Here is a 20365-nt window from a genome sequence, read left to right on the forward strand (position 1 = left end):
TAATATTTTTATTTGTTACTTCAACTGGTTTTCTGACTCATATGCTTCTGTGTCCTTTACCTATTTAATGAGACATTTGGCATCTTTTTTTCAAATATGAAGTGTTCCCCGTAACACTCTTTCTTCTTTCTCTTTTTGAAAAAGTTCTTTGTAGATGCTTCTCCTCCCTTGATTTTTTGTTTATTTTTCCTGATAATACATTGACAAAACATCCAAGAGAAAGTTCTCTATGTAAACTATTGTACTGGAAGAAAAGTTCTGCTTTTCAGTAAGAATGACAGTGTTTACAGTGATATTATTTTCTGTGTGTGTGGTTTTTTAACCACATTATTTTTATATGCTTGAAAAACAATTTTGTTTCGCAGATATAGTTAACTGCTATGTGGTTTCTGGATTGGAGCTGTAAGTACACAGGTCAGAACCTCAGAAATTAATCTGTTTCTGTATCAGGAAAAGTAGTCACTATGCAGGATTACATTAGGCATGGCTTTTGCTTTTATTCATTAATGCTTTTTTGCCAGAATACTGTCATCTTAAAGATAGAAATTCAGTATAAATTCTATAAAAAATGACTGTTTATTACTTCCTATTGATAATGAATGTTGCTGTGTTTATTTGTTCATAGAATACAGATAAATCCAATGCAGTCTACTTCCATTTAGCATGGATATTCAAACCAGTCTCACACCACAAGTGCATTCATGCTTAATTGAGTCTGGAATTGTAGCCAGGTTAGGAACCAAAAACTTTGTACCTTTCTTTATTCTGATTTTTTTGCTAAAGTAGCATATACTGCAGAAGACTTTTCTTTGTACCTATATGCAAAGATTTAAGCATTTCACGAAAGATTGCTTCAAATTTCTTAGAACTACATTTTTTTTTAATAAGATATGTTTATATTAATGATAGTCATTCTGTCTCCTTACAGTGCAAATTAGACTATCAAGCCTGTGTCTCAGGAAAACAAATTTCAGTGAAATGTGAAGGACGTTGCCCTTGCCCTTCTGACAAATCCACAAATGCAGGCAGAAATGACAGGAGAGGTGAGTGATGGTAATTCTTGTAATATTTTTAATACTCATTTCCAGAAGGAAGGAAGATTTTGCACACAGAATATTACAGTTATCAGAAACACTCATTATTCTTGAATAAAACCAGCTTTATTTGTTCATGGTTGTTTCTTTGCCGAGGATTTTGAAATTGCACCTACAGTAAAATATCATGGTATTTTTCAAATGAGCTATTGTAGTACGACTTACTGCTGTTCTTTTTTTCATTTGCTTTTTAATACTCCTTGAGATGCTTAGAGGTGTATTTAGGACAAGAAATTAATTCCGTGTTCCTCAGTGTTTTCAGTTGACTATTCAAGAAAACAAGGTGTGATGGAGAGGAAGTAAACTTAGAAGTCCTCGTTGCTGGTCATAGGAGCAAGTAGTTGAGCTGTATAACTGTTAGTAATGGCTGTATTATGTAAGTGAGTTCATTTGAAAAGTGCTTGATAGGAGTAAATCAGCTTCCTTTTGGACCACGAATGAGATTATGCTGGTAGAAAAGGAAGTTGCTTTGCAGTGCTTCTTAGCAATTGGTGCAACTGGAACAAACTGGGGAGAAGAAATGGTGGCTAAGCATATTTGTGTTTCAGGGGCTCCCAGGTGATTATAAAGGGTGATTGTTAAACAAAACATGATAACATCTTTGGTGCTTCTGAAGAGAGAGCTGTCATGAGGTTTTAGGCTACCATGGACTTGAATCTGTCAAGAAAAGCATGATTGGAGGTCTGCAATTTTAAAATTTCTTTAGACTGATCTCTGTTAGATGCATCATTTTGTTTTTTCTTTCTTTGTATAGTAACACTTTTGATGAGTAAAATGCATTGAAAATACAGCAAAATGAGTTTCAAAGATAATGTTTTTTTTTTCCCTGTAGGAACCTTATAACAATAAGTGAAAGAAATATTGCATTCCTGCATTAAGATTGATATTTCATTATAGTTTGAAGCACTGTTCCAGATTTATTGTGCAGGATAGTCTTACTTTCCATTATAAGCTGTACCTACTGCCAAAGCTATGTTTTTTTTCACTAGTTTAAGGAACAAATTTATGTTCTTTTAACAATGAATGAAAATGACCACTATAAAGATTGAGCTGTATGCAGGCATACAAGTCAATTAAAAAATTGCTCTGAAACACTTCTTTAGGTCCCCTTTTTTCGTATTTGTCAATATAATTGATTGTGTAATTAAATATTAATTGAATATATGTAATTAAATGCTCCCTGTGCTGTAACCTCTCTGCAAAATTTTGATGTTTTTTAAAGCATTAATTTACAATTTCATATAGTATCTTGAAAATAAATAGATAAATATGTCATCTTCTCACATTGTTGAATGAAATGAAAAGTACTGGAAGACCTGGCATCGTGTGGCTAATGTGGCCCCTTTGATAAGATATACAGTGAGTGTAACCTTAATGTGGTTGCAGCATCCTCTAGAAATCATTTCTGTATCTCTAGGATGGATATGGGAATATTTGCGTAGCAGTGGGCATGAAGTGAAATTAAGATAATGAGGTCAAAAGCATGTCTCTGTGAGTAGTGGGCCTGCCATTCTCCATTGTTAGTCTTTTAATATGCTATCATTGCCCTTAGTTTTTACCAAAATAAGATCAGCATTTTCTCTCCTGGCAACTGGTTTACCTGATGCAGTTATTTTTGTCCTTGTGTGTATTCTTTCAAGCATATTTAAGTTTTCATACTCCTGTGCTAAAACACTGAAAAAAATCTAGAGACAATTTTTTTTGCTTCAAATATTGGAATTTTTTAAAATTAAGAATTACTCTTCTTGATTATTTAAGTTGCCAAGGAGTCAGGATTACTTGTGCCTGGTTATGTAAAAGAGAAGAAATAAAGGTCTCATGAGTATAGGAATTAACACTAATCCTATCCTGACAGATTGTCAAAGCAAGCAAAATACAGTGCTTTTCCAAATAGTACATTTTGTTGCAATGCTGGAATTTGTTAATACATTTTCTTTACAAGGCCAAAAGCCAGGAAACGTGAGAAATGTGAGCGTGAGCTGAATATCATTAGAGAAATTTCAGCTTTTATTGTGACAGAATACAGAATTTCTTACAACAGAAATTCTTCTAACAAAAGTTATACGAATATACAATTTTTGTCTTTAAATGGAGCTCTGTAAATGTGGTGGTGGTTGGACTCGATGATCTTGGAGATCTTTTCCAAACTCAGTGTTTCTAAGCTGCATATGCATATGTCAGTTGCTTACAAATTTGATGAAGCCAAACAGGCAAAGTAAGGTTACTATTGCTTTTTCAGGGATAACTTAAGTAAGGCTTTCCTAAAATACATCCACTGTCTGGGCTGTTTAGGACAATTGTTCATTGTTTTCAGATTGAAATGACTGATTTTTTTTTTTTTTTTTTTTTTTTGGTAAATCTAGAGAGCAAACTATGTCTATGAAGTTTCCCAAAATAGTCTTGGTGTGGATCCCTATACTCCTTTGGGAAGCAAAATTAAACCACTATTCAGAAAAACAGATTTTCTTCATAAAATGTATGTGAACGTAGTAATGAAATCATAGGGTCCTTTTATTTGGAAGTGAACTATGAAGTTTGCCTAATCCTTATCTCTGATGAATGCATGAGGCAGGTGAGGGGATTCAGGCTTTTGTAAATGCTGTCTCATTTTAATGATACATTTAGAAACATTGAACCCAACTGATGTGCAGGGTCTCTTAGGTTAAATCCATAAATGAAAGGGCTAAGAACTTGATTTGACTCTAGATGCATAAGTTGTTAAGAAAAGCAAAAGTTACAAGCAAAGAAAATCCCAAACCCCACAACAAAAAAGCCCACAATAAAATAAAAATCTTTACCATCTTTGTCTTGAATGTAATTTAGGTAAAGCAATGGGTGTCATATAAACTCAACTACAATAATTTTTAAAAAGTAATTTTTAAAAAGAGACAAAAGACAAATAAACTTACGTTTACAAATGAGAGAGGGACATCAGCAGAGCATTAGAGGCATAGTAGGGGAACACGAAGTTAAAAATAAATGGAGAGTACAGAAGAGAGGGAGGGATTTGGAAGTTATATAGAAGCACAATGAGAAAAGGTAGAGCAGAATGAATGGGATGCCACTTGTGACAGAGATGTTAAATAGGAGATGTGAGGAAGCATCTTGTTTTCCAGGCATAGCCATTGCCTCATGTCCTGCTTTTTGCCCCAGTCTCCTTTTCAAGTATGTGCTAGGATTTGGGGTATCTGGGTCATACTGAGTTGCACAGCTGTAAATGAAAGGATTTAATTGAGCTGGAATCTGCAGATCATTATTTTCCTAAGCACTTCTGAGGCTTTTTTCAGTGTTTATGTGGAACTAGAAGCTAGGAAAGATTCTGTGCACTCTTTTTTTTACAAAACGGAGGAGTTTTTTGTCCCCTCGTCAGTGTCTGGGCACATTTTTTTCTTCCAAATAGTGGCCATGGTCCTTTTGCTTTGAGATATAGTGAGCCCTGTCCCTTGCTTGTCCTTCTCTTCAATCTGGTGGGTAAGAACAAATGCACATGATGCAAAGTGTGGTCAGTGAAGACCACAGGCATTTCTGCAGAAATTTTGTCAGCAGATGAGTATATGGCTGACAGCTCTTAGATATGGTTAAAGACCTTCAAAGGTATCCAAGAAAAGCATTAATTGTCACTTATTTAAATTTGCTCTACTCTAGAGTATATACATTGGGAAAGTTTAATTATTGTTAAAACTAAAAATCTTGACAGAGTACTTTGTTTTATTTCCCTGTCAAGCTGCGCTAACATTCTGACAAATGTGACTGTGACATGCCGAGGATCCTGGTTTCCCAGTCTATTTCAAAGATTTGGCTGATGTATATTGCAGCATCCTTCTCAATTATGTCTTTGGTTATCTTCATCATAGAAATAAGGCTGTGTTTCTGCCCTGACACAGGGTCAAGATTCAGCTGGGACATGCAGTCACATCCAAAAGCTCAGGACCAAATGAAGGCCCTGCAGTTTAAGTGGCAAAAGCTGTATCATTGTTGGTAAAGTACTGAAGGTGAATTTTTATTAGCTATTGAAATACAAGAATTCAGTCTTGATAACTTTTGATTTTCTAACAAATCCTGTGCTAAGGCTCACTTGATATTTTTCACTAAAATAAGGAAATTTGGCTTATATTCATGGGAGAAAAAAGGGCTTCTCTTCCTTCATCATCTGAGGAGGACTATATAGGTAACAAGGAAACTTGCAAATGTCACACTCTTTGACTAAGCTCTTGCTAGAAGGAGGTGAAAAGGCAACATTGCATGCTCAAAGTATTTTCAGTTAGCATATCTGAAAGACTTTAATCACAGAATATGACTTCTCTCTCAGGTGCATCCTGTTTTGTACTGAATACTGCCGAATGGTTAATTGCTTTGTAGAGATAGGGAAAAATAACAGTGGGACTAAAGGCACTGGGGATACTGGTTCATTCTGTGTGCATCAGTGCTTGAAAAAGAAATAGAGGGACAAATAACCAAGCAGCACTCTCCCAAATCCTCTGATTTAATTTGCATAGCATCATCTTTTTGATACATGACCTCCCCAACTCTTCATATAGTACAGGTTGAGATCCCAAAAAAGAGCTTTTGTTTTGTTTACATTCAGTGAGAACACTGACGGGTTTCCAGACTTCACAAATAAAGAGCTTGAAGGCCAAGAATACCACTTGTGTTAACTCCTTAATCTCTACTTTGTATTTCTGCCTTTCAATGACAGATACTACTGTTTTGTAATTCTCTTTTTCTCTTTTGAAAAAGTAACTACAGGACATCAATAGAATAAAACTCCTTGTTCAAACCAACATATACTAGGCCAGTTATTATCAGTGACCAGTTATGGGGTAGCCAGAAGAGGCGATTTGTAAGAGACAGTGAGCAAACTTTCCATCTCTCAGTTGAAGAGGTTCATGCTGTGTGGTTGAGGATAAAATTGAACTTTCAAACTTGAAATACAGCAGAAAATAACCCACCAAAGAAAACTGCTGTTATGTTATAGTGCTGTTTGGGCTCTATTTACAAATGTGGTAATATATTCTACTAGAGTACATAGCATTTACTTTTCATTCTTAATGAAAAGATTCATCTGAGATCTGTATTTGTCCAAGCGTCCAAGCTACTATTTTTCACCTTTTTTACTTCGTTACACACATTTACAGTAATGGTGAGCTGTAAGTATACATTATGTATAATTCAAAGCTATTTGAAGATAAAGTGAAAACTGATGCATTGTGGATTTTTGTGCTTTGGTATTTGGTCAACCTGATTCATTAAGAATGTCCTTTTTTTTTTCTCTGTTGTGTATAAGGTGAATGATAGACCATTTTTTACTTGATCTTTAATAAGATCATGTAAATAAGATAATATTGTTTTACCAACTTTTTAGATTTACCAGATTTTAGAGCTTCACTAGATATTTTATAAATGGTAGGTTATTTCTGAGATAGCAGACTAATAATCTTTGCAACAATTCATTTGTATATGTAAATTATTTCTGTATCTATGATAGAAAGGTTTGATTTGCTAGCACAAAAATACTGTATTACTGTATTTGTAAAAGGCATTTATTTAGGATTCATTACTGTGTTTGTGCAATAACAGAAACTCAGTGGAGCTAATTTTATTGGCTGTTTCTTCAATCCTAAGATAAATTTTTTGCATGAGTCTCTTAAATTTTTTAACTGAATACCTTTTTTTCTCAAGTGACACTGAGGCAACTAAAATTGTCAACAGTATCTTCTTTTCATTAATCAAACTCCGTGCCAAGACTTTCTAAAAAGAAACTTCTCCATCAAAATTAGTAGTAATCCAATGTAGTGTGATTAATAGCAATCTAATGTGGTATAGAATGACAGAGAATGTGTTTGGGATGAGAGTGATTTGACCTGTGTGCCCACAATCTCTGGATCTCTTGTCAACTAGCCTGGGCTTAGTCAGATACCTGGGCTTCCTTCCTCTGGAAGCTGGGAAAGATTGGAAAAGGGCTTTTTAGGCTGCTTGCCAGATATTGTCCATGTGTGATGTGGAAGTGATGAGGGGCCTGTGGCTGTGTTTGAAGGACTGGAGAAATGCAGATGCAGCTGTGTAAGCTGTTTTTAGGCTCTAAAAATGATGTCAGTGTTGCATCTCTGCTCACTGTGTTATCACAGGACACTGAGGGCATGTATGTCCTGTGCAAGTTGTGGCTTAGAAAACAGATGTGCATGTTTGAGGAGCTGGGCACAGCATGGGACTCCTTGTCCATCCTGTGTGTAGGGAGCAATTCAGGGTGAACTTCCCAAACTCTATCACAAGCAAAGCTAGCTGGTTCACTATAATATGTGGAAGTGAGCTTATACCCATGAGGTGAATGCTTAGAATGCATTGCTTTTTTTGTAATCCTTGATTTCTGTGGGGTTATTCTAACACTCAGGGCCATTTATACACTGGTTCTTTCCAAGTAAAGTCTCACTATATCCAGGATGAGTAATCAGTCATTCAGAGTTGTATTCTTACTACTACACAGTATTGATGTACTTTTCACAGAGGGAAAACCTCTATAGGAGGTTGCTTTAAAATGATTTCTTATGAAAATTTTGATCAGCTTGATTGATTTCTTTACTCCCTTTCCCCTTGCATTTTAGTAGGAGGGGAAGCCCCAATGAACCCAACGACAAATATGCCTTTAGAGGTGAAAAAGTTACCTACAGTGTATCAGCCTGTGGTTTTGTGTGTGTTCCTGCAATTCTGAGAGTTAGGCAAGCTGTTATGGTTAAAGAAGATAATTAATGCTGTTTTCATTTTAGGTTTTATAATCATTAATTTTAACTTAGATCTTGAAACAATTCATTAACAAATTCAGTTCTAGAGTCCCCAAAATATGCAAATTATTTTGAAAGCTTAGTCTGTGTAGCACAACAAACTCATTTAACTATTTTAGGTAGTATGACAGCATGCTTTTTAAGGATATATTAATTATTTTCTTTTGCACTTTGCCAACCAGCTTCCATGGATTATAAACCAGAAGCTTAAATATAGTCCAGACCATTAAAATGGTGTTGCATTTGATTATAATGGCTATAATTGCCTTAATTATGTAAATGAAGGGGCCTTGCCAATCTTATGGTACATTAAAGGCTTTACAAATGTGTCACATTAGTTGTATTGAGAATAAGTAACCAAAGAGATGCAGATCGTATGCTAAGTATCTGCATCAGCATTATCTTTCTGTTCTGTTATCTTTCTGTAGAAACAAGCTAAGGATGCCTTTATGTTGGTGTCTCAGTTACTAATGTGATGGTAATATTTTTTTACTGATATTATTTTTATGCCATCAGTATGCAGTAATATTTAAAAATCTTTCCTTACTCAACAGTGGAAGAAAACTACTAGAAAAATCAGGGTTTTTTTTGTAAATCAGGTAATTACTTTAAATTACTTAATTTTCTCCTCCTTCTTATTTATTGAAGATAAAAAATGGTGCTAATTGCATAACCTAATTCTGAATTATTTTTTCTGTACGTATGTCAGTTTATTGAACAGGGAAGCTACTTGAGATCCTTAGGAAGCTCAGGAATGGACTGGTGATGGTTCAGTAGTGTTCTGAAGGTGGATGAGTGAGATTCATGGAGTCCTCTTCAAGCAGGATGTAAGCTGAGTGGTATTTAAAGAACATGTGATAACCTTGTGGCAACCACTTCTCAATAATATTAATTGAGTCTTTAGTACTTCAATATCCTATTTGCTTTAGTACTTTAACTGTGCTCTCTGTGCTCCCTGTTAAATAGTTGCAGTATCACTTTTCTGAAATGACTGTTCTAATAGCTGCTAGAATTTTAGAATTTTCTTTAAAATACCGAAATCCTTTTGAAGACAGGGATTGAAACGTCTATTTTTGGCATCTATTGCTGATGTTTCGACAGCTGCTACACTGAAATTGTCAGAAATTTGTTATTATCCTGGTAATATGATGGCCCTTCCAATTTTCTTTTTTTAACATACATGTTGTATCTCATTTATTCTTTAAAGCTGACCTGTCATGATAGCTAGTTTCTCCTTGAGCTGTTTTTAAGCAAATATTCCAGTGACTTACTAGGCAAGGTAAAAAGTTTACTTGGTATCACAATATCCTTTTTCTTTCAATAGCAAATATATAATCAGTTCTTACACATAAAAGTAGAAAGTTTCTCTAAAAAAAATCTCTCACCTCTTCTGAGCATACAGACAAAAGGTATTGATTTACTGTTTCACTTTTGCTTTTCTCACATAAATGTTTGAACATTCTTTCACAGTTGACAACCATTGTTCTCTTGGTTTGTGTAAAGTTTTGAGGCACTACTGAACATTTTAAGGTAGTTGTGTGTATTCACTGATACTCTGAAAATGTCTGTGCATTGAAGGTGTGATGACACCTAGGCCATGTTCACATCACTCATTTCTAGCTATGATGAATCCTAAAAGTTTGAAATGATGATGCAGTGTTAGAAAAAAATTTAACAGTATTTGAAGAAATTTATTTAACAATATCTCTCCAGGAAAATTTTTACATACTTCTGAGTGTCTTTAAGCAAGAGAAACATGTATTTTCAAAACGCCCCCCCATCCTTACTGTGCATGCAAAATAGTCCTGCTAGCTTTGAGTTTTTATGTAGGTTACTACAGCTTTACTCACAGTCTAGGTAAGAATATGTACTAGGGTCGGCATGATCTAAATCTGTTTCAAGGGATACATTTTCATATCTTGAATGTTTTTACATCCAAGAAGGCAGGTTTTGTATTTGTAAATACAGATTTGTTTTGTATTCTTGATGAATCAGCATTATGAAAACATGTTTTAATACAACTATTAGCTCAATCCTTTGTGCCTCAAAGTATAGTAATTACCCAACTGTGTTGCTTTTTATCTGCACCACAAAATACGATTCTTATTATATTTTTTCTTGATGTCTTTATTTTATGTCGCAGATGGAGATTACTTTACATGTTAGAAATTCTCTAAATAAAACATTAATGTCTTCATGGAAAATGAAAAACCCAACTTCTTTCCTGAAGGCACCATGATCCATGAAATTAGCTGTGGCATCCGTTTTAACTGTTGTGCTGATACTGCAACATCCAGTGCTACAGCCACCTCACATGTAGACATCAGCACTCGTTCAGTTTTGTCAAATTGTTAAGCTTCGCCTCATTAGCATGGTGGCACCTTTAAAACTTAACTACCCCCTAAAATTAAATGGCTTTATATTGTGATTTACTTGTACTGAAGTATGTTTTTTCTAGGGAAAAAAACCAGCAGACAAATCTTCTATTTACCATTTCTATGAGTACAAGTCATAAGAAATCCTGGGTTGATTCATCTTCAGTAGTAATTCCTGTCAGTATATTTTGCATTATTTATCCTCTTTTTAGTAGAGGTTTGTTAGAATACTGTTCTCAGTATTCTAACAAATACAAGTATTCAAAATATTTTAAAACAGGAGTTGTAAAGCCAGTTTAAGTGGAAACTAAGTAATTAAGAAAATTTTATTCTGTTTGGTCTCTTCAGCAGGATTGTCTCGAATTCAGGTGTGGTTGAAAGTTTTAAGGGAGTTTACTATGTCTCGTTGGAATCTGATTTTTTGGTCTAGTTCTCTTTTAAGGTCAGTACTAGAAGCTGATCAAGTTCTGTAGTATTTCTATATTTCAGTTTAAGAGGATTAAAAGATACGTTGAAGATAGAGGCCACTAAATTGCTGGTATTATATAGTTACCTTCTTTCTAAAGGTTTGGCTTTGGAAAAGAAGTACTAAAAGAACGTATAGTTTTAGGAAAGTGAAAAAAATACTGCTGTGGCTTAGAAGAACAAAGAAAATAATAATACTCACTGGTTTTATGTTTCACCCTGTTTAAATTTATTAAAGAGGTAAAAAAGAGTTTTAACAAGTATATTCATGGCAGTTGGGATGTTTCTGACTTAATTGAGCACTGTATCATAACTAGACTTCATAGCAAACAGGATACATAACATTAGGAAAGCAAGTTTAAAAGAAAACTACTGCAGATTGGAATAATTTAGAAGAGTTGTCCATCAACTTTAAAGATTACTGATAGATAGCTTAAAAGTTTTTTTTCTGAGTCAAAAGCTGACAATAGCCAGCAGTATATAGTGTGTCAAGGCTAAAGGATAGAGAGAATTGTCAGAGATGAGTGTTTGTGACCATTTTTTGCTTAGGAAACAAAAGTTAGAGATCAGCGCAGTTATCCACAAGGTTGTTGTGTGCATGTGTCTTGATATCTCTAGAATTTCGTTCACTAGGGTTAAAGGTAGATTTTGTAATGCAAGCACTGATTTACACTGTCCATGGTTCATCCAGATGGTCTTTTAATTATTAGTGAGAGCTCTCACTGACTGTAAGGATTAGCATCCTGCACCTGTTACAGCCAGCACCTCTGTAGTGTTCATTTGTGGGCATGAATCTCTTCCTGTAAGATGCCAGTCTGTCAGGATGGTTTTCCTGCATTGCATGAGGAGTTGTTAGAAGTTCATTGATGTCAGTGAGTGATGCCAGGGAACAGATTTCTTTAGCTTTTTGAAAAAGGTTCTCAGCAGTGGCAGGAATGTAGCGCTCAGTACAGAGTAAATATAGTAATTCAGCTTTCTAGCTGAAGTATATTCCCTTTCCAGAGACCATCCTAATTTTCTTACATTGAAGGACTATATATTGCTACTTTCTTTGTCTTCTTCCCTCTCTTTAGGCCAATTGGTACTATTTTTGCACACACGGTAAGTCTAAGGTATTAGTCCTTGTAAGTTAGAGTAGGAGAGTTAGAGTGAATGATAAGCAGTTAGTTGCTCATTTATCTTAAATAGTTTCATTTGCTATTTTAGTTTGAAATTAATTCAGTGCTTTGCATAAGTGATACCCAGTGTCATAAAGATTTTTCCTTTTTTCTTGTAACTCTATTTCCAAATTCCTCCAGTGTATTGGGAGAGATTTAAAATCAGTTGTGTTTTGTAAGAACAGACTTCAACATGACAAAGGGGTCAGGCTTTTGACTTGCTCTATTTCTCTTTTCAAAATCAGAAACAAATATAGAAATAAGCTTGGAGGTTGGGGGGAGGTGGAGGTGGAAAATTTTGCTTACTGTGAAAGGAGCAAGAAAGGAATATCCTTTTTTCCTGAAATAATCTGTGCAACTAGGGAATATGAATAAAGATCCAGTAAATGAAGAATTAAATTTTACCATCACTTGAATTGATTTTTGTTGCGATGTTTGAAATTATCAGTAAAATACTTCTGCTATCAAGCTACACACCAGTATTACAGAATCACAGACTAGCAGAATGGTTGAGTTTGAAGGTGACCTCTGGAGGTGCACTTGCTCCAGCCCCCTGCTCAAGAGGAGCCACCTGGAAGAGGTTGCTCAAGACCATGTTCAGACAACTTTAATATATCTCTGAGGGTGGAGCCTCTACAACCTCTCTGGAAAAGTCAGTCACTCTCACAGCAAACAACTCTTTCCTCATGTTCAGCAGAAACCTCCTGTTTCACTTTGTGCCCATTGCTTCTTGCCCTGTTAGTGGGAACCACTGAAAAGAGCCTGGTTCTTTTTTTTATGTCCTCCCTCCAGGTATTTATTCACATTTATAAAATCCCATTGCTTTCTTCTCCACCAAAAGAGGTCCAAGCACTTTCAACATTTTATCATATGAAATTCTTTTGATCCACAAAATGTGAAATAAAAAGGTCCACATTATAATTAGCTAATCAAAATTGTCTATCATAATAGAACCTCATGAGTGATTTTGTCACTTTCAGTGGCAGTTAGTGAGACTAATTGCTAATTTTGGTTAGCTGCAAAGACCGGTGAAATAAAGTTTTTTAAGTAGTCTGAGAACTATAGCACTTGTATGTATATTAAGGAATGCTACACTTGCTTCTGTGTGCAAATGCCTTTTTTCCTTTTATAGCCAAAATATAAAGAAATACAGTCTGATTTCATGCATTTGAGGAGCAAATTGAGAAATGTGTATCTTATCATATAGCACAAAATATAGTCACAAAAATGTGATTTATAGCTCAAAATATATTTATCACAAAAAATTGTCATTTTAAAGTGATGATGTAAATCCATAAATTTCCTAGCTAACTTTGTACAGTTACAGTGATTCTAGATTTATATGGTATCTTATGTTAAGAGTAATCTCTCAGAAAAAAATATTGTTTGCCTATAGGCACACAGAATGCAGATGTTGTAATACTTCATATATACATATGAAGCATATTTTATATATCTATATGAAGCACCTAGAATATTGAAACTATTCTGTGAGACTGAGTGGGGTTTTTTGTAGGGTAACGTACTTATGTAGAAGATACACTGAAAACTATGACCAGTAGTAGTAGTAGTCTAGAAACCCAACATATTTTACAGAACATGAATTCATTAAAAGTGTTTGCAAATCACAAAGCCTACAAAACAGCCTTTGCTTTCCATCTGCTTCAGGCACAGTGATGTAATGTTCAATTCAATCTGAAATAAAAATTTTAGTGGGTAATGATTTATTCTTGACATTTCGACAAAGGACACAAGGAGCCTTGGAAGTAATTTTTAAATCTCTAGCTATATATATTTATATGTAGAAGCAAGTTAATTATACACAACATAAAGATAAAATTGTACTGAATTTCATTACCACAGAGGTCATGGAATAATTGCACAATCTACTATTCCTTATTTTCTATTGCTCTACCTTGAAGGAAGATTTCTTCAGACTGGAAGAATGCCCCTGTTTTGGTTTAAGGACTTCCATAATGGAAATAGAAATGCATATATCCATTAAAAAGGCGTTTGCAAAGGGATTGACAGTGTTTGCATGTGTTTGCTAAGCACCAGGCAAGCAATCAGTCCATATGTGCAGACTGCCCCCCTGCATGTGCTGTGAGTCTGGTGTGGCCTGGAGGTTTGCAGCTTAATGACTTGAAACTTGTATGGTACACGCTTCTGGGAGAGCTGAATATGAAATGGTCTTGTCAGAGCTTCTGCTCTTGTTCTATTATAATCTGAATTTCCTTTTTATTTAAAAAGTTTTGGGGTAGATAAAGAACTGCATTCTAAAAGTTGAAATGTGGGAACTTTTTTCCTATCTGATTGAGCAATTTGTTCCAGTGTATCACATGGACATTGAGTCATTCTGTTACATAAATCAAAATGGAATATAAAATCGTTATCAATCAGTTAATAATCAGTTTATCAATTATAAATGTTTCTTAGTGTTATTTTGAGTGACAATAAATTATTTTGTAATGGAAGCCAACCAGTAACTGTGAAAACAAAGTACATCTGCCTATTGCAGTCTTTGCAGAGGTCTTCTTTTTTTTGCTCTCAGTGTCTCAGTGTTAGCCTGTGTTATTTTATTTTTTAAAAATTTGAATTTACTTTATCTGTGCAATATCAGGCCATATGAAAAATGGACATTTTCCTGAAGACAATTTCCTTACTTTTTTCAATGCTGTAAGAAAAAAAGGTTGTATGTGGGCTCAAAAACTGCACATATTTGCATTTCTTTGTAGCAATTGGATGAATATCAATCAATTAACTTAGATTAAAATGTTCAGCATCTTACTGTTGTGAAAAAAAAGAAAAAAAAGTTTTACATTGTAGTATTTTTCAAAAAAATAAAACCTATTATTTTCTTCAGAAAGAAGTCATTCAGTAAGATAATGATAAAATATATTTTGTTACAGAAATATGTACTGACTGACAATACTTGATTTCACAAGAATCTTTTCGTCACCAAAGTGATTAAATGGGACACCTTGATTATGTGTTGTACAATGAAATACAAATAATGTGTGGTTCATTAGCTCTTGACACTTCAAAATCTGAGAGAGTTAAAAAAGAAACAGCCTAGACAGTGGGAAAAGGGGAAAAAAGAAAATGTGCGTAGCAAGGAGATGATGATTCTTTAATTACATCTTTGGCTTGAGAGCATAGTTTTGTGCCCACCAGGCAGGTGCTTGGCTGCCTTGTCTAGATAGAAGGGAGGAGAGAAACTCACTATTTTTTTATGTCTGTATTCAGCTATATATTTATGTATGTTCCTATCTTTTGCTGAAGAGCTGACTTACTTTGTGCCTCTGTGTGTGTGTAGTAAATGAGAAACAAGTAAAATCTAGATACCTGATATACCTAGTTGACTACCTTTCAGACCTTTCAGGGAGAGTTTGGAGAGTTTGTGTGAATTGCTCCGTTGTGGGCCATTACTACTGCCTATATCCTCAGGAAGTTTCTTCTAATTATTGTCACTGTTGAGTTACTGAATAATCAGAGGAGCTGTTACCTGCATCTTTTTCACAGGTGATCAATATCAGTGTGTTGAAAATGTCATGGTTTCTGTTTCCTTGTTTATTAATTTCTTCTAAGAGACTTACCTAACACTTGGGCATTTTTGAACTTTAGGCAGTGACTAGACAATCAGTATTGATTTAATTTATTTTGGTCAGCTATTTGTTGACATCAGATATTTTATGCAGCAGTGTCATGGGGGTAGCAGGAGTGGTTTTGAGTTCAGTGGACCAGGTGTTGTACATTGATACTATTTGGTCACAGCTCCGTCATGCTGACTCCTATTGGAATAAACAATATTGCTGAGTAATGCTGGGTGCAAGTCTAAATTGAGAGAGAAGTGGCTGAAGAGCAGCCCTGCCAAGAGGGATCTGAGGGTGCTGGGTCCTTGGATTCATCCAGAGCAGGGAAACAAAGCTGGTGACAGGGATAGAAACAATGTACTGTGAGGAGAGGATGAGAATTTTGGGCTTGTCGAGTTTGAAGAGAAGGAGGCTGAAGGGTGACTTCGTTGGTCTCTACAGCTCCCTGAAAAGGTGGAAAGGGAGGTGCTGAGCTCTTCTCCCTGGTATCTGGTGATAGGACACATGGGAATGCTTCAGAGCTGTGCCATAGGAGGGTTTGACTGGACATTTGGAAGCATTTTGTGACTGAGAAGGTGGTCAAACACTGGAACACCTCCCTTCCTAGGGAAGTGGTTGATGATCCTGTCAGTGTTTAAGAGTCATTTGGACAATACCTTTAATAACATGGGTTATGGTCAGCCCTGAACTGGTCAGGCAACTGGACTATTGTAGGTCCCTTCCAGGTGAAATACTATTCTAAGTGAGTAAGCATTATTTTAATTTGATTGCTAAGTTATGATTCTATTTAGGAGCCTCCCCACTTACTTGTTTAATAGATCTACCCCAAATTCAATATAACATACCTTGAGGCACAAACAGCAAAATTCACATATTTAATTTCTAGTATCTGGAAGATAATAAAACCAAATTATTTTCTATGTTTTTTATATATTTTGTTCTTCTCAGTCTGTACAAGAAAGTCAGTTTTTTGTAAAGTTTGAAGCTTTGATGAGTTTTTGGTTTATTTCTATGTTCTGAGGCTTAAACAACAGTTTTGATACCATTTTAAATTGCATATTCAGTGCCTTCAGGTTTGGTGGGAAGCCTGTACTTAATGTAACTACCCTTATCAACCTGGAAACTTTAGGCTTTAATGTAATTTTTTTTTAAAGAAATCTTTTCACAGCTCAAGTTACTAGCTGATTTCAAAATACTAGTTGAAGTTGTACTGAAGTTTTTTATATGGAATGTTAAACTACATTACCATAGCTGCAACTGCTGACCATACTGCATCAAGTCCTGCAAAAGTTTGTTTAGTCATGGCTATCAGCTCTGGGACCTCCAGCATAAGAAGGACATGGAGCTGCTGGAGTGAGTCCTGGGGAGGGCCACAAAGGTGCTCAGAAGGGCTGAGACCTGTGGTTGTTCAGCCTGGAGAAGAGAAGGCTCTGGGGAGAGCTTATAGCAGCCTTCCAGTATCTAGAGGAGGTTATAAGAGAGCAGGATGCTCAAGGCCTTATCCAGCTTGGCCTTGAACCTTTCAGGGTTGGAGCATCCACAACCTCCCTGGGCAACCTGTTCCAGTATCTCATCACCCTCACGGAAAAAAATTTCTTCCTAATGTCTAACCTAAATTTCCCCTCTTTCAGTTTGTGCCCATTAATCCTCCTCCCATTACTACAGTTCTTGATGAAAAGTCCCTCTCCAGCTTCCCTGTAGTCTCTCTTGAGATACTGGAAGGTTCCTATGAGGTCTCCATACAACCATCTCTTCTCCAGGCTCTGAACAGCCTCTACTCTCTCAGCCACCATCATAGGAGAGCTGCTCCAGTCCTCTTTCCAACCTTGTGGCCCTCCTCTAGACTTGCTCTAACAGCTCCATGTCCTCGTGTTCGGGACATTAGAGCTGGATGTGATATTCAGGTGGGATCTCACAAGATCAGAGTAGAGAGGGAGGATTATCTTCAATTTGCTGGCCATACTCCTTTTGGTGCGCCCAGAGTTCCCCTGGCTTTCTGGGATGTGACTTCACGCTGATGGCTCATGCTGAGTTTTTAATCAACCACCACTCTGAATTCCTTCTCTGCAGCCCTTCTCTAAGTCTCTTCTCCACTCAGCTTGTCAGTGTGCCTGGGATTGTTGTGACATGAGACCTTGCACTTGGCCTTGTTGAACTTCATGAGGTTTGCATGGGCCCACCTATCAGGTGTGTCAGGGTCCCTCTGGATGCCATCCCTTCCCTCCAACATGTTGACTGCAGCACACAGCCTGGTGTTGTCAGCAAACTTGCTGAAGGTGCACTTGATTCCACTGTTCATGTCACCAACAAAGATGTTGAACAATATCAGCCCCACAATATAATTATTCTCTACGTTTAATGACCTTTTAAAATTACACAGTACATCCAGTCCGATTAGACTTCCAGGTGTGGCTATAAATTATAAAAATACGCTCTCTGCCATGTACAGTATGTTGTAGGATTATGTTATATTTAAATTTTGTCATAGTTACCAACTCTTACTAATCTGTGAACAGCCCTAGAAACTTAGAAACTTCTGTTTCTAAAACAGGACTTCAGTATAAAATGAGACTAAACTAGTGTACTTTCTCTGTAAGTTGATTGCATATTAAGAAATAATCACAGTGTTGGTTCTTAAAGTAGAAACATCTGAAAGTGATGATGATGTCCTTTCAATTAATTAATTAATATATGCAGATAGCAGCAAGGAAATAAAATCACAAGTCTGTGCAGGTATTCAAGCAATAGCCTTTGAATTACAACTGTGGAACCAGGAGGAAGTTTTGAGGTTTTATGCAGTAGCAGTTGGGGTTTCTTATCTTCATTGAATGTAAAACTGTACTGAAATCAGTGACAAAACTTCCACTAAATGGAACCAGGGTTTCTGTTTTTTTAATGAAATATGAGCCATGGAGAAACTCTTTAAACTTGGACCCATTACACTGCAAATTATTTTTTTGGTGGTGGTGCCTGCTGTTGAGTCCAGTAATCTCTGCACACATTTGCTGTGCCTCAGCTTCACCTTGCTAAATATGAATTTGCTGTTTAAAAGTCATTGAGGAGCAATATCAACATCTTGAAAGCAAGGCAATGAGCCATGCAGGCAGGAAAGCAACAGCTTTCTGAGCTCAGTGCAGTGGTAACAAAACATGGGGTTTGACCTCGATGAATTCACATGTGGCTGTAAGGGCCTGTATCTTTTAAAACCCCCTAAATAGCTTAGTGATGCAGCTGGCCTTAAAGAATAGAGTAATCAGGCAGGACTCTGTAGTGCCATGTTGATTTAATGGTGGTCGTTGTTGAAGAAATAACGAACTTTTGTGTGAAATTCAGTGAAATTCTCTGAAATTCAGGTACCACTGTGATATATTTCTGTTTCTTTTCTCTGTAGTTATTGATATGTTTTCAGAAATACAGAATACTTCTAAGAGCATGGCCCAAAATGGGCAGAAGAGAAACATGCATGAAATTGAATTTCAGTAACAAAAGGAATAACAGCTAGAAATTATGTTAAAATTCTTTTAACAGAGAACAGAAGAATCTATGTGAGAAACAGACATCATTTCACACTATAAATGTTTCTTACTCTTCTTAATAGGATGTCTCCAAAACCATTATCAGTAGGTATTTCGTTATTTCTTAAAATAATTAAACTACTGATTTTGTTTTTCACTTTTAAGTCTCAGGTACTGATGCATTATTTTCAGACTCTTGCTGATGTCACCAGCTGTTTAAAGACTTCTACAGGTTTTATAAACAGTGCAAAACAGTGATGCCATTATTAGGGATAGTAGTTTGGAAGTCTCAGATGCAGTGGTGAAGAGGCTCACAGTTGATGATACTTGGCAGTTCTTTTCAGCTGTAGGCAATGGTGCTGATAATCAGCACAACCAGTTAGTATAAATGCCTTTCATGGCTTATGATTAACAAGTAAAATTATAACTGAATAGATTGCTACCTGGCATCTCTAATTGCCCATACCCTTTTTGCCTCGAAAGGTTCTTAATCACCATGTTGAAAAACAATGAACATTCTAATTATATAGATTTTGTCTAAAATGCATCACAGTTTCTTGTATAGATTTTTTCCAACATATAATGCCATATTTCTTTATACAAGAAGGTTATCTTTTTCTTTTAATAGATTGCAAAATTTATTAAATGTAATTTTTCATTGTGAAAAATGTCAACAGAATTGTTTAAACAGTCATCACTGTGTTGATCAGTGTTAGCATTCCTTTCCTCTTCAAAGAACCAAGTAGCTGGTCTAGACAGCAGCAAATTGAGGGTGAAATTCTGGATGTACTGAAGTCAGCAAGAATTTTACTACAGATTTCAATAGTGTAAGGATTTTAAAAGAGCTTTGTTCTCTTCTGCATACACATGGTGCTGATTTCTGCCTTCTGTAAGCAGCTCCTTTTGAAAACTTCTGTACTTGTGAAGCTGACGTGCAGACAACACTGCATGCAGGTAGCCAACAGAAAGGCTATAACTGGAAAAGAATTTCCTGAAACCCCTCATGATGTCTGATTTGGATCTGATGTTGATTTACATCACACATAGTATATTCCATGTATTAAAGGTTATCTGTAAGACATGAGGATCACTGTTGGTAATGCAAGGTTTTTGGATTTAAAATACATACAGGAATAACCACATTAGAAATTATAAGGCTAAATAAATTCCTATCTCTATGAATATTCATATACAGCTCATAAAATTTCCCTGATCTGTATCAGACATTCATGCACAATCCATTTAGTGCTGAATGCATAGACTAGCAAAACATAATTGCACTTTGCTAACATATTTCATGTATGCATTTGTAAACATTTTGGATATTTGTGCCCTATTCATATTTTTTCAAACTCATTAGTTTCTTCATTTCTCCTTACACTTTTGATTA

At 35.7% G+C, this 20365-nt stretch overlaps 1 protein-coding gene across 3 annotated transcripts in view; it reads left to right on the top strand.

Moving 5' to 3' along the window:
* SPOCK3 (SPARC (osteonectin), cwcv and kazal like domains proteoglycan 3) overlaps window positions 1-20365 on the top strand; it is a 164080-nt gene that overhangs the window by 115773 nt on the left and 27942 nt on the right. For all 3 annotated transcript variants that reach the window (XM_014878569.2, XM_088163626.1, XM_088163625.1), the window contains one exon: window positions 929-1043. In XM_014878569.2, coding sequence (XP_014734055.2) covers window positions 929-1043 — 115 coding nt within the window. The remainder of the gene's footprint in view (window positions 1-928; window positions 1044-20365) is intronic.

Source organism: Sturnus vulgaris, chromosome 4, assembly GCF_052056855.1.
Source record: "Sturnus vulgaris isolate bStuVul1 chromosome 4, bStuVul1.hap1, whole genome shotgun sequence".
Classification (NCBI taxonomy): Eukaryota; Metazoa; Chordata; class Aves; order Passeriformes; family Sturnidae; genus Sturnus; species Sturnus vulgaris.